The sequence below is a fragment of the Pantherophis guttatus genome, chromosome 5, assembly GCF_059756535.1.
Source record: "Pantherophis guttatus breed Tessera chromosome 5, ASM5975653v1, whole genome shotgun sequence".
Classification (NCBI taxonomy): domain Eukaryota; kingdom Metazoa; phylum Chordata; class Lepidosauria; order Squamata; family Colubridae; genus Pantherophis; species Pantherophis guttatus.
In genome coordinates this window covers 2,891,580-2,905,000 of record NC_142067.1, presented here as the reverse complement: position 1 = coordinate 2,905,000, position 13,421 = coordinate 2,891,580, and the positions used below count along the sequence as shown (strand labels likewise).

Here is a 13,421-nt window from a genome sequence, read left to right as displayed (position 1 = left end):
CCCTCCTAACTTTTATGTTACCAAACTGAATTTTGCAGGATTATTATTTTTTTATTTATTTATTTAAGGGGAGCCGAGATCTTTTCAGAAGTTTTTATCTACAGCAGTGTTTCTCAACCTTGGAAGGTTGAAGATGGGTGGACTTCAACTCCCAGATCTTCAACCTTCCAAGGTTGAGAAACACTGATCTACAGGTAGTCCTCGGCTTACAACAGCTCATTTAGTGACCTTCATAAAAAGCACTGGAAAAAAGTAGACTTAGGGCCGTTTGTCACACTTAACGACCGTTGCAACATTCCCCACGGTCACGTGGTCCAAATTCAGAGGTTTGGCAACTGACTCCTATTTATGACCGTTCCGATCCGTCGCCGGCGGTGACGTGATTCACCTTTTTGCGACAAGCAAAGTCAATGGGGGAATCCGGATTCGGTTAACGGCTGCACGGTTTACTTAACAACTGCAGGGGTTTGCTTAACAACGGTGGCAAAAAAAAACCCGGTGGCAAAGCTGACTTAAGGACTTAGCAACCCGTTGCGGGGCTCAATTGTGGTCATAAGTAGAGGACTAGCAGCCCTTCGATTCTCAGTGAGCGTATACAAGAGGCATTGGACATTAGGATATATTTTGTAAAAGAACGAAGGATGACGTGCGGATAACCCGTTGAGCGAGTGGAAAGGACCCTAAAAACCAGACCCCGCTACACAGAAGCCAGAACCCCCCCCCCGAAAGCAGCTGCGAAACAACACACAGGACGGACAGATGAATACACAACCACACACACACACGGGGGGGGGAAACAATTTACCTGGGGCGTAACCTGGGCCGGAGGTCGAATAGATGTTGGGGTTGTAGGTGGGGGCTGCGGTGGGGTATCCCGCAGGATAGCCTGCAGAGGAAAGAAAGCGGATGGTTTAATAGGAAGGAAGGAAGGAAGGGAGGGAAAGAAGGAAGGGAAAGAAGGAAGGAAAGGAAGTAAAGAAGGGAGGGAAGGAAGGAAGGAAGGAAGGAAGGAAGGAAGGAAGGAAGGAAGGGAAGGGAAGGAAAGGAAGGAAAGAAGGAAGGAAAGGAAGGAAAGAAGGAAAGGAAGGAAAGAAGTAAAGGAAGGAAGGAAGGGAGGGAGGGAAAGAAGGAAGGGCAAGAAGGAAGGAAAGGAAGTAAAGAAGGGAGGGAAGGAAGGAAGGAAGGAAGGAAGGAAGGGAAGGAAGGAAGGAAGGAAGGAAGGGAAGGGAAGGGAAGGAAGGAAGGAAGGAAGGAAGGGAAGGGAAGGAAGGAAGGGAAGGAAAGGAAAGGAAAGGAAGGAAAGAAGGAAGGAAAGAAGGAAAGGAAGGGAGGGAAGGAAGGAAAGAAGGAAGGAAAGAAGGAAAGGAAGGGAGGGAAGGAAGGAAAGAAGTAAAGGAAGGAAGGAAGGAAGGGAGGGAAAGAAGGAAGGGAAAGAAGGAAGGAAAGGAAGTAAAGAAGGGAGGGAAGGAAGGAAGGAAGGAAGGAAGGGAAGGGAAGGAAAGGAAAGGAAGGAAAGAAGGAAGGAAAGGAAGGAAAGAAGGAAAGGAAGGAAAGAAGTAAAGGAAGGAAGGAAGGAAGGGAGGGAAAGAAGGAAGGGAAAGAAGGAAGGAAAGGAAGTAAAGAAGGGAGGGAAGGAAGGAAGGAAGGAAGGAAGGGAAGGGAAGGAAAGGAAAGGAAGAAAAGAAGGAAGGAAAGGAAGGAAAGAAGGAAAGGAAGGAAAGGAAGGAAGGAAGGAAAGACTTTCACAGCAACACAAAAAACGGCAACCGGGAATCGCAAAACGGCAACCAGCTGGCAAAGCGATCTGCTCGGAAACAATAGCTGTCCAACTGGGTCCATGCTTCCCCCCCCCCCAAAGAGCCATTAGACCTATAGAGTCAGGCCAGCCCTGTCTTAATTTATTTATTTTAATTTATCGCCCTCTGCCATTCCTGGAGTACCTTTGGTGTGTGGGGAGCGAGAGAGAGAAGGATGGCCTATCGTTATATTTTATTTCAGGTAGGGGCTTGTCTTCAGCCCTAAGGGTTCCCCGGACAGTTCCCGCTAATAAAATCAGCTTTATTGCTTCCAGAATAGCAACTTGGGCGTGTGGGTATGTTTCAAGACTGAGTTTCAAGACTGAGTTTCAAGACTGAGTTTCAAGACTGAGTTTAATCAAAATTGGCCGGGAGGAACAATGGCCGACTGACACCCCACATGCATCCCGCAGATGCAGTGGCCTATAAAGAGATTTTCGTTTTCTTCTTCTTGGTTTAGCAAAGAGGTCTTCAAACTTGGCAGCTTTAAGACTTGTGGACTTCAATTCGCAGAATTCTCCAGCCAGCTTAGCTTAGCTGGCTGGAGAATTCTGCGAGTTGAAGTCCACAAGTCTTAAAGCTGCCAAGTTTGAAGACCTCTGATTTAGCAGGATATGTGAGTACAATGTTATCATTCCCGCAGGGTCCTTGGTGCTCTCTGAGCTTAGCGGCTTTCTTGCAGACGTTTCACGACCCAAGTAGGTAACATTATCAGTGCTAGGAGGGAGTGGGCTTTGTGGAGGTAAAAGGGAGGAGGGGAAGAGGGAGGGGGGAGGAGGACTATGGGTCCCCTGGGGCTCTCTGGACTTGGTGGTTTCCTTGTCGACGTTTCATGACCCTGCTAAGTAACATCATCAGCACTGGAAGGAATGGAGTTTGTTAGAGGTAAAAGGGAGGAGGAGGAGGAGGAAGAGGAGGAACGACGTCAACTGTGGGGTCCTTGGCGCTCTCTGGTTGTTTTCTTGCAGACGTTCCATTATACGACTAGGGAACTTCATCGGTGCTAACGACGTTCCTGTCAGACCTGCCCCCAAGTCGAATGGATACCAGTGTAAAGAGGTTGGGGAAACTTTAGGGGCCGCCTCCAGGATCCAAAGATGGGTCCCAGATTCTGCATCCTGAAAGGCAGCACCCAAAAGAGGGGTTAGGATAAGGAGAAGGCCTTCTGAGCATCCTGCGCTGGTCAGCCATCTGCAGATGTTCTGGATGGCAAAGCTAGCACCTCTGAAGCCATTCCCTGGCCCTCTTCTGTTCTTGTTGTGGCTCCGTTACCTGAGCCTGTGTCATCGGCAGGAGAGGACTCCGAGAGTGAAGGAGAGGAGTTGGCAAGGCCTCCCTCTCCAGGACCCTCCTCTCTGGCAATGCCTTCGGTGCCCGCCGAAGGGCAAGAGATAGGGCCGGGGCCAAGCACGTCCACGCAGCCACAGGTGGACAGTAATGAGGGTGATGAGTCTTGGCTGGATCCACGCCAGCGTCGCAGAGATAAGCGTGCGCAACAGAAGAAAAGGCGTGCCCGAGATTAGGCTGAGTCACTGGACCACACCCCACAGGGTATAAAAGGGAGCGTGGTGGCCAGTCAAACCTTGTGACGAACAAAGCTGAAAGCTTCCACGCCTTTCTGCATTACCGGACTTTTTGCTATAGACTTTGCTGGATTATCTCTGGACTTGATTTACTCTGTAATTATTGAGCATTTTACTTTGATGTACCAGAAGCGGAGAGAAGTTATCTCTTCCCTTCGTAAGTAATAAACTCTTGGCAGGCAGCCACTAGGTTGCTGCCAAGTTCCGTTATCATAAGGAAAAGGATTTTGTCGGCTGGTTTGGTTTTTAACTCTTGGACGTCTGTTGGTGTGTGTGCGTGTGGTACGGGGACAGAACAGTTTTGCAGGTCTCCCTAGGTTAGCAGATGTGTCTTCTGCTCTCCTCATCCTTGCCCGCCAGGTGTTCCAGAGGTTCCTACAAGGACTTGGGCGATCCTGTGCTCCGGTAACTGTGACAAGACATATATGGAGCCCAGCAGCTCAGGTGGCTTTGGGTCATATACTGGAAGATCTTCTCACCAACTCCTTTATCCACCAACAGGGACCTTGGTGGCATCTCCCAAGCTTCTCATGCCTTGTCCCAATTCAAGACTTTGGAGGCATCAATGGACGTGAGCTTCTTTTCCTTCTACTTTTGAAGATGGGTGGACTTCAACTCCCAGAATTCGCCAGCCAGCTGAGGAATTCTGGGAGTTGAAGTCCACCCATCTTCAAAAATGACCAAGGTTTGGGAACACTGCTTTAATATGTATATCAGCATTCCATGTAATGCACTGTTCTGACTTAGGCTTCCGAAGAGCATGAAGCAGACTCCTGGTCCCGACAAAAAAAACCCCTCTTTTTGTTAAGTTACTGTGAATTCTTCTCATTCACATCCAGCAAAGTCTTTCAAGGGAGAATTTACAGTCACAGACCTTATCTGGCTTGGAGAGCTGCCAGACCGATATCTTCAAAACTTGGCAAGGAGTCACAAACCAATTAAGCGAACGAATTGTCTCCTGCAAACTCCACTCCCCTTTCGCTCCTCTTTTATTCCCTCTGGGAGGGGCCGTTCGCTATCCACCTGTGGCTTTACTCCTGAGTCGACCCTTGTTCCTTAGCTGTTCCCTTCTCCTGGCAGCTCTGTGCATGCACACACTGGGAACAGGCTCCAGCTTGTTCATCTGCCCCACTGATGTCCGACTCCGAAGGCAGCTGATAACTGGCATTCGGCCCTGGCCCCCTCTCTGCCTCCGACGCAGAGCCCTCATCAGAGCCTTCCCCAGACTCCAGGACTGGCCCATGTTCCTCCCCAACCTCCTCACTGTCCGAATCTGCTGCCAGCTCTGCTGGCCACTGGCGGGCCACAACATGCACCCGTAGAAAACGAACTCTGGGGCACTCAAGTTCCTCGAAGAGCAGTTTTTTGGGGACATCATTTTGGCACAAACTGGTGAAAGCCGACTCTGAGGTTTCCTGGGGCTTTCACCTAATTAAAAGTAAAAGTTTTCCCCTTCCCGCCAAGTCACTGGTCACGCTGTCCAATCCCAGTGCTGGCTGGTTGCTGGGTTACCGGCTCCTCCTCTGGCCACCCACCTGTGAGAATGCCCTTGGTTCCCAGAGGAAAACAAGAGTTTTGCCTACAAAACCCCATCCAACTATTTCCTCCCTCCCACGGCTGCGTGGCAACCCTGAAGCCTTGAAGATGGCTTCAGCCAGGCTCACTTCAGGATTGACACTGTAAAGCCGGCTCTGTGGAGTTAATGAGACACACTCCTTGCCAGAATAAATAACTATTGGTTCCAGTTGTTCATTTTTACAAGCGTTGTGTTCAGCCACTAAATCAGGTTAATTAAAAATCGGCGGCGGTTCCTTCTGGAGAGGCTGAGGATTAACGCGGAGAGTGCGTGTGTTAGGCCTGGACCGCTGAAACGTCGCCAGAGCGGCCAAGATCCTGGCAATTGAGCCTCTCTTTGGGTTGTATTTATAGAAACCGGGCATGCCGAATGCTAATAGAGACTTCTTGGCTTAAGCTGAGAGGAAAACCAGGCACTGTTGCTAATTGGATGGCACATCAGGGAGATTTTGCGTTTGGCTTGTAAAATGGCGTCCCGGATGGGTTCGTGTCATCCGTACTTATTTACATCCAGAACTGCGATTCCCAGCATTCCATGAGAATTAGGGATTCTGGGAGATGTAGGCCTGGGAAGCGCCGGGTTCCTTCCACAGCTGCCTAAGCGAAATCACTGCCAGGAGTTAAATTACTCAGACGGTTATTAAGTGAATCTGGCTTCCCCACTGACAGAAGATCACAAAAGGGGATCACATGAGCCCGGGATCAAAACTCAGAGGCTTAGCAACAGACTCCTATTTATGCTGCCACCATCGTAAGTGCGAGAAACGGCCCGAAGTCAGGTTTTCCAGTGCCGCTGTAATTTCGAATGGCCATTAAACAAACTGCCGTAAGTCGAGGGCCACCTGTACTTCAGGGTAAGGACCAGGACAAATCGGGGTGTCGAACATGCCTCCTTTGACTCAAGGAAAACAATTTGTGGATCCAGCATTTGGTTCACCAGTGGGAACATCTGCCGTTTTCTCGGCCCCCAAATAAAAGCTGGATTCGCTCGGGAGGTGAGACAGACCCCACTGTGTGACATTGTGAATAGTGTGTTCTGTGTCTAATTTCACGGGTGGTTACACCCTCGATCAAACCCACATTCCAAGACGCCCGAAACCGAGGTTAAAAGCCTGCCAGGAGAGGCAATTAAATTTCAGGGGTCTTGAATGGAGATGCCGCCATTGTTAATGAGATGGGAGACAACAGATTTGGGGCGGGGGAGAAGTAACAATCCCCTCCCTTTCTCCCTTCAACGCAGCTCAGTAGCAACATTAACAGCCCCTTCTCGTGAAAATGTCATGCGACTGCTATTTAGCAGCGCGATGCAACGCGCCAGCGGGCTGGAGTGGGGGGGGGGGGAAATGGCACATCCTCCGTGGAGCCAAAAAGATCTCGCCAATCTGGCACGGAGCTTGCAGTGACATTCTTTGTCTGCCAGAAAAAAAATCTGCAGACGGAGGCCGTGGTACTAAATCGGTTTCATGCACCAAAGGCAGAATGTGAGATTCCCCTTGACTTTGGACTACCTAATTACGACAAGTTAATTGATTCCAGGATGCCCAGATGGGCTTTGGGATAACCCTGGGCTGATGCCAGCAAAATAATAATAAATAATAATACATAATAAAATAATAATACATTATTATTATTATTGGTTAATCTTTAGTGAGATTCACAGCCTTTGCAGCTGGTTAATGTCTCAGCAGCTCGAGTCCTAACCAAGGACCTAGGAACTGTTAAGGTATCGTCGGAGGATGTACAGACAGACAGACAGACAGACAGACAGACAGACAGACAGACAGACAGACAGACAGACAGACAGACACCAGATAGATACCATAGATGGATGGATGGATGGATGGATAGATAGGTAGACAGATAGATATCATAGAGATAGATGACAGATAAGAGATGAGAGAGATGAGATAGATAGATAGATAGATAGATACCATAGATAGATAGATAGACAGATAGATAAATAGATACCAGATAGATAGATAAATAAGATAGATGATAGATAGATAGATAGATAGATAGATAGATAGATAGATAGATAGAAAGAAAGATAGAAAGACAGATGAGAGAGAGAGATGATAAATGGATGATGGATTGGGGGGAGGGGGAGGAACGGACGGAAGGAAAGATGGAGAGCTGGATGGATGGATGGATGGATTTAACCATGATAAGGCATACCAAGGATACACCATCCCAACCCAGTACATCTTCCTATGCCATTCTTGGCCATCATGGCTTCTTTTTTCAACTGGCAAACTTCCAGAAACCGATCACAGAAGCATTAAAACAGCTCTTTAGATTTATGAATGCAAGCTAGAAACTCGGACAAGTTCAAATAGCAGGCAAATATACAATGTGCATGTATGTGTGTGTGTGTATTTATGTATATATTTATTTATGGGTGTATGTACACACACACACATACAGTATATATATATGTATACCCACAAACACAACATATCCATCCATCCATGGTTAAGCTTTTCTGATGCCTGGAGAACGGTGACTGTAATAAGCAGCGTTCAACAGCCTCGCCTTTAATTTCATGTCTCTTCTCTGCAAATTTGAATTCTTTCCTGCAGCATTTAATTGCTTTCCTAATATCGCCAACATAATCTCCTCCCCGCACCCCCACTGGGCTGTCGCAAGGATTACGGCCAAAATAGAAAAAAGACAAAAGCTGTATTTTATTAGTATGGAAATCAGAAATGAACTTTCCCGTTCAACTTGAGAGCGAGTTCCCGCACCGCTCCTCATTCTTGTCTTCGGAGGATTATTAAATTGATCAGAATAATAAAATCGTGGCTTGAAGATTAGCAAGGTCTCTAAAACTGAGGGAGGTGAAATTTGAAATCCTGGCCTTGACAGACAGACAGAGAGACGGACAGATGTCAAGAGGCCGACACGGAAAGTGAGGTCAACGCATCTGAAGGGCCGGAAGTGGGAAAGGAAGAAATTGATGTTGTCAAAAAAGAAGTTGAGCACTACCAGTACAGAGGGAGGGTCCTCAATTTACGACCGTAACGGACTCCAAAAATCTCCACAGCTGAGAGAGACGGTCGTTAAGCGAGCTTGGGCCCATATTACGATGTTTTCTGGCCACCATGCTGGCCCGTTGTTAAGTGAATCACTGCAGCTGTTAAATTAGCGACACGGTTGTTAAGTGAGTCTGGCTTCCCCGTTGACGTTGCCGGTCAGCAGGTCACAGAAGCGGATCATGTGACCCTGGGACCGTGCTTCCAGCAACGCTTACAATTTGGGAAAGAAAGGGGAATATTGAACGATCTGTGAGAAATCAGAGAACTGGGGTTAATTTGGCACGAAATGCAAAACAGCTAGGACAAGAAAAGGGGGTTGGACTAGAAGACCTCCAAAGACCCTTTCCTCGGATTCTGTTTTATCCTGAAATTGCTAAGCAGGGTAAATACGTTGCTTAGATCCAAACAGACGCCGTTTTTATAGCAAAATCAATTTGAAAAATCTCTTCGGCCGATCAATCCAGTACATCGTTGTTTGCCGAGAGCTGATTTCGTAAAGCCTTATCACAGGCTGGCAGATAAGCAGGTATTGGGGCGGGGAGGGAAATCCACTAGTCAACCAATTAGCATAAATCACTCGGTCCCCCCCAAAATAAAATAAAAATCTAACATCTCAATTGAAGGACGGAATTGCTTTGCTATATAAGCTTGAGCGCTCTAGTCGCTTTCTTTCGTGAAAAGCTTAGGAAAAAGACAGGGCAGCCAGCGAAGATTAGGCCCTTAAATAACGTCGTTTTGAACACACGAACTACGAGGAGGAGGTTTATTGATTTTGCTGTGAACTTGAATTCGGCACCCGCAGAATCCCAACGTTGAAAACACAGAAAAAGGAAGCTGAAGCGTGAACAGCTGGTTTGGTCCAGAGGCTAAGGCAGCAGGCTAGTGTTGTGATGTAGGCCCAAGAAGTTATTACCAGACACAATCAGTCCTAAACAAACATATTTTATTAGAACAGCTGAGAATTACTTCATTCTCAGCTTAGTCCAAATTAAGTCCAAAACAAATTCTTCATAACACAATTCTTCAGCCTTATCACCAACCTTGGTCTACTTTGGCACCCTGCCAAAGGCTTTTCTTGGCAAAGCCCCATGAAGTTCAGAAACAAGAGAGGCAGACAAGAAACAAATGTAGCAACCTTGCTTTCCTACAAAGAGCCCAAGAGCCTTTGCTGCTCTTTTAAGCCTTATGGGAGGGGCCAATCATCTCCTGGCCTTACTCCTGAGTCGTCCTTTTTGCTTCAGCTGCTCCTGCCTTCTGGCAGCTCTGTGCATGCACTCACTAGGAACAGGCTCCTCCTGTTCCTCTGTCTCTCTGCTGTTCGCCTCTGGAGGCTCCGGAGTCCGCATATCGCTCCCAGATGGCCCTGGCCCCATCTTTGCCTCCGACGCGGAGCCCTTGTCCGGGCCTCCCCCAGACTCCAGGACTGGCCCATATTCCTCCCCAGCCTCCTCACTGTCTGACTCCGCTGCCAGCACCACAGGCTGCTGGCAGACCACAACAGCTAGAAAGTGGGAGGCAGTGAGTTCTAGTCCCACTTTATGGGAGGATAAGACACTGGGTGACTTTAAGCCAATGCACCAGGAAATGGTGAGTTCTAGTTCTGCCTTGGGCATGACAACTACTGTCTCCTAGTGAATTCTAGTTTTACCATGGGTGTGACAGTTGGCTGGGTGACTTTGGGCCAACCACTAGGAGACTGTGAATTCTAGTTGTGCCAGGGTGTGACTGCTGCGTTTGTGGGTGAACTCCATCCTAACTCCACTGCCCCCAAAGCTGCTATTTCTTCTCAAAGTAATACAGCTGATTTTATTAGGAGAAACTGCCTGGAGAACCCCACAGTCCTCCTCTCCTCCTCCTCCTCCTCCCTACAAATCCCACTCCCTTCTAGCACTGATGATGTTCTCTAGTTAGGTCATGAAATGTCTGCAAGAAAACAACCAAGCTCAGAGAGCACCAAGGACCTCTCAGTTTCAACCGAGCTGCAAATATTCTCTTCTGTTGGTATCCGCGAACACCTTTATTATTCTACACCTACTTTATGAAACTGTAAAAGAAGGATGAATCAGCCAACGGTTGATCATCTAGGACTGTGATGGCGAACCCGTGGCACGCGTGCCACAGGTGGCAAGCGTAGCCATATCGGTGGGCACGCGAGCTCAGCTCCGGTGGGACCGGAAGTTGGCAAACGGGCCATTCCTGGCCTCCAGAGGGCCTCCGGAGCGGGTGGGGGGGAGGCTGCTTTTGCCCTCCCCAGATTCCTAGAAAGGCTCTGGAGGCTGGGGAGAGCAAAAAACGGGCCTTCTGGTCCCACCGGAAGTTGGCAAATGGGCCCTTTCCAGCCTCCGGAGGGTCTCTGGAGGAGGGTTGGGGAAGGCCGTTTTTGTCCTCCCCAGACTCCTAGAAAGGCTCTGGAGGCTGGGGAGAGCAAGAAACGGGCCTTCCGGGCCCACCATGCCATCGCGTGCCAGGAATGGGGGGTGGAGTGGAGTCGTGCGCGCATGTGGGGGTGGGGTGCATAGAATTATGGGGGTGGGCACACATGTGCACGACCCCCCTCCCTACCTCCCCGCTCCTGGCACGCGATGGCAAAAAGGTTAGCCATCATTAATCTAGGGCCTAGGCCAGTGATGGTTAACCTTTTTGCCGTCGTGTGCCAAAAGCGGGGGTAGTGGGGGGGATTGTGCACGCCCGTGCCCACACCCATAATTCAATGCGCCCTGTCCCCCCACACATGAGCGTGTGACACCCCCCGCTCTCCCCCCACTTTTGGCACGCGATGGCATGGTGGGCCTGATAGGACCATTCCTAGAAAGGCTCTGGAGCCTGGGGAGGGCGAAATTAGCCTTCCCCACTCCACCGGAGGCCCTCCGGAAGCCTGGAAACAGCCCGCTTCCTGACTTCCGATGGGCCCGGAAGGCCCGAAAATCAGCTGGCCAGCGTGCACATGCGTGCTGGACTGAGGTAGGGCAACGCTTGTGTGCCCACAGATACGGCTCCGTGTGCCACCTGTGGCACCCGTGCCATAGGTTCGCCATCACGGGCCTAGGCTTATGCTCTGAAAATGAAATGTATGGAATATGCATATGTATATCTGCTTTCCTGCCCCACACAAAAAAACTCTGGGCCTGCACAGGAAAGCTGTCAGGTGGTCCCCATGGCTGAAATTCATAATTAGCAGGCCCCTCCCAGATGAGCAGGGCGGCAGAGGGCAGAATCTCACCTTGGAGGACTCAAATTTAATTTTTACTCTGCCAGCAGCTCTGCTGTCGCCTGGGAACCGAGTTTTCTCAGTATATGATGCAGAGATGCACGAAGGAATCATCGGAGTGAACTAAATGTGCTGACTTCAATCAAAAGGAATAATTGGACGGAGAAATCTCGGCAAGGAGCCTTTTTATATTGACACAATTACTTGGCAGAAGGCAGGGGTGGGTTTCACCGAATCGCCGCGCACACACCTCTCGTTTCACACGCGCGCTGTCCATGCACACGCCCGGCCTTCGCCGCATGTGCTTTGCTCGCTCGCATGCCTTCACCGCACGCACCCCGGTGTTGTGCCTAAATAGCATGACTTGAAGCCGGGGCGGATGGACGGGCATACCCACGATCGCTGCTACCGATTCACCCAAACCGGCTGAATACCACCTCTGGCAGAAGTTATCCCACTCTGGAATTTCAGAGTGGGATAACCACAGCATCAGCAAAGGGGTGAGTGGGTGGGAGAGATCCTGAAGGACATCTAACTTGCTCTCTGTAATGGTCAGACCAGAGATTAAACCGGGATGGGCAACTGTGGTCCCTGTGGACTTCAACTCCCAGAATTCCTGATCCAATGATGGCCCCTTTACGACCCGTGGACTTCAACTCCCAGAATTCCTGAGCCAATTATAGCCCCTTCACAACCCATGGACTTCAACTCCCAGAATTCCTGAGCCAACTATGGCCTCTTTATGACCCGTGGACTTCAACTCCCAGAATTCCTGAGCCAACTATGGCCCTTTCACAACCCATGGACTTCAACTCCCAGAATTCCTGAGCCAATTATAGCCCCTTTATGACCCGTGGACTTCAACTCCCAGAATTCCTGATCCAATGATGGCCCCTTTACGACCCGTGGACTTCAACTCCCAGAATTCCTGAGCCAATTATAGCCCCTTCACAACCCATGGACTTCAACTCCCAGAATTCCTGAGCCAAGTATGGCCCCTTTAGGACCTGTGGACTTCAACTCCCAGAATTCCTGAGCCAACTATGGCCCCTTTACGACCTGTGGACTTCAACTCCCAGAATTCCTGAGCCAATTATGGCCCCTTTAGGACCTGTGGACTTCAACTCCCAGAATTCCTGAGCCAATTATAGCTCCTTCACAACCCATGGACTTCAACTCCCAGAATTCCTGAGCCAACTATGGCCCCTTTACGACCCATGGACTTCAACTCCCAGAATTCCTGAGCCACGTATGGCCCCTTTACGACCTGGGGACGGTCGCTAAATGAACTCTTGCAAGCCAAGGACTACTTGTATCTCCTCGAGAAGTCTTTATTTTTGTTGTTTTTTTACGGCAACCCTTGCCGAGGGTTGCTGCTTTGTTGATCTACCTTTCGCTGCAAAAACATTGTGTGTGAAACTGGGACAAACGGCAATTAACGAGCAAGGACTCCCGCTATTTTTAATTACCGTTTTCGCTTTCACGGTGCCTCAACACACAGCCTGCCCTGCCATTAGTAAGTGGAACGCTTCCTAGGAGTATTTTGATTTATTATCTTAGCTGTGTGCAATTCTCCAATTGCTTCTCTAGGCAATTTTAAAATGGGTGGACTTCAATTCCCAGAATTCCCCAGCCAGCCATGCTCCATAGGGGGTGGGGAAGGCCGTTTTTACCCTCCCCAGGCCCCTAGAAAGCCTCTGGAGCCTGGGGAGGGTGAAAAATGGGCCTACTGGGCCCACCGTGCCATCGCATGCCAAAAGCGGGGAAGCGCGGGGTGGTGGTGGTGTCGCATATTAAATTATGGGTGTGGGTACATGTGCACGACCCCCCCCCCTTGTTCCTCCCGCTTTTGGCACGCGATGGCAAAAAGTTTAGCCATCACTGCCCTAGTCCTTCTTTTCATTAAATTAAACATGAATAACAAAAAACAGAAGAGATAAAAGAATAATAAGAGATGGAAGGGAACTTAGAAGTCATCTAGTCCAACCCCCTGCTATACCATTTCAGACAAGTGGCAGTCCATTCTCTTCTTAAAAGCCTCCAGTGATAGAGCATCCATAACTTTCTTGTGGCAAGCTGTTCCACTGGTTAATTGATCCTCACTCTCAGGAAGTTTCTCCTTAATTCCAGGTTGCTTCTCTCCTTGATTTGTTTCCATCCGTTGCTTCTTGTCCTGCCTTCAGGGGTTTTGGAGAATAGCTTGGCCCCCTCCTCTTCTTTGGGG

General features: G+C 49.3%; 1 protein-coding gene across 4 annotated transcripts in view; it reads right to left on the bottom strand.

The window, feature by feature from the left end:
• Nucleotides 1-13,421, bottom strand: part of FAM168A (family with sequence similarity 168 member A) — an 86,640-nt gene that overhangs the window by 9,576 nt on the left and 63,643 nt on the right. For 2 of the 4 annotated variants that reach the window (XM_087895732.1, XM_087895735.1), the window contains one exon: nucleotides 806-886. The exons of the other annotated variants lie outside the window; for them this stretch is intronic. In XM_087895732.1, coding sequence (XP_087751858.1) covers nucleotides 806-886 — 81 coding nt within the window. The remainder of the gene's footprint in view (nucleotides 1-805; nucleotides 887-13,421) is intronic. 4 annotated transcript variants of the gene reach the window in all.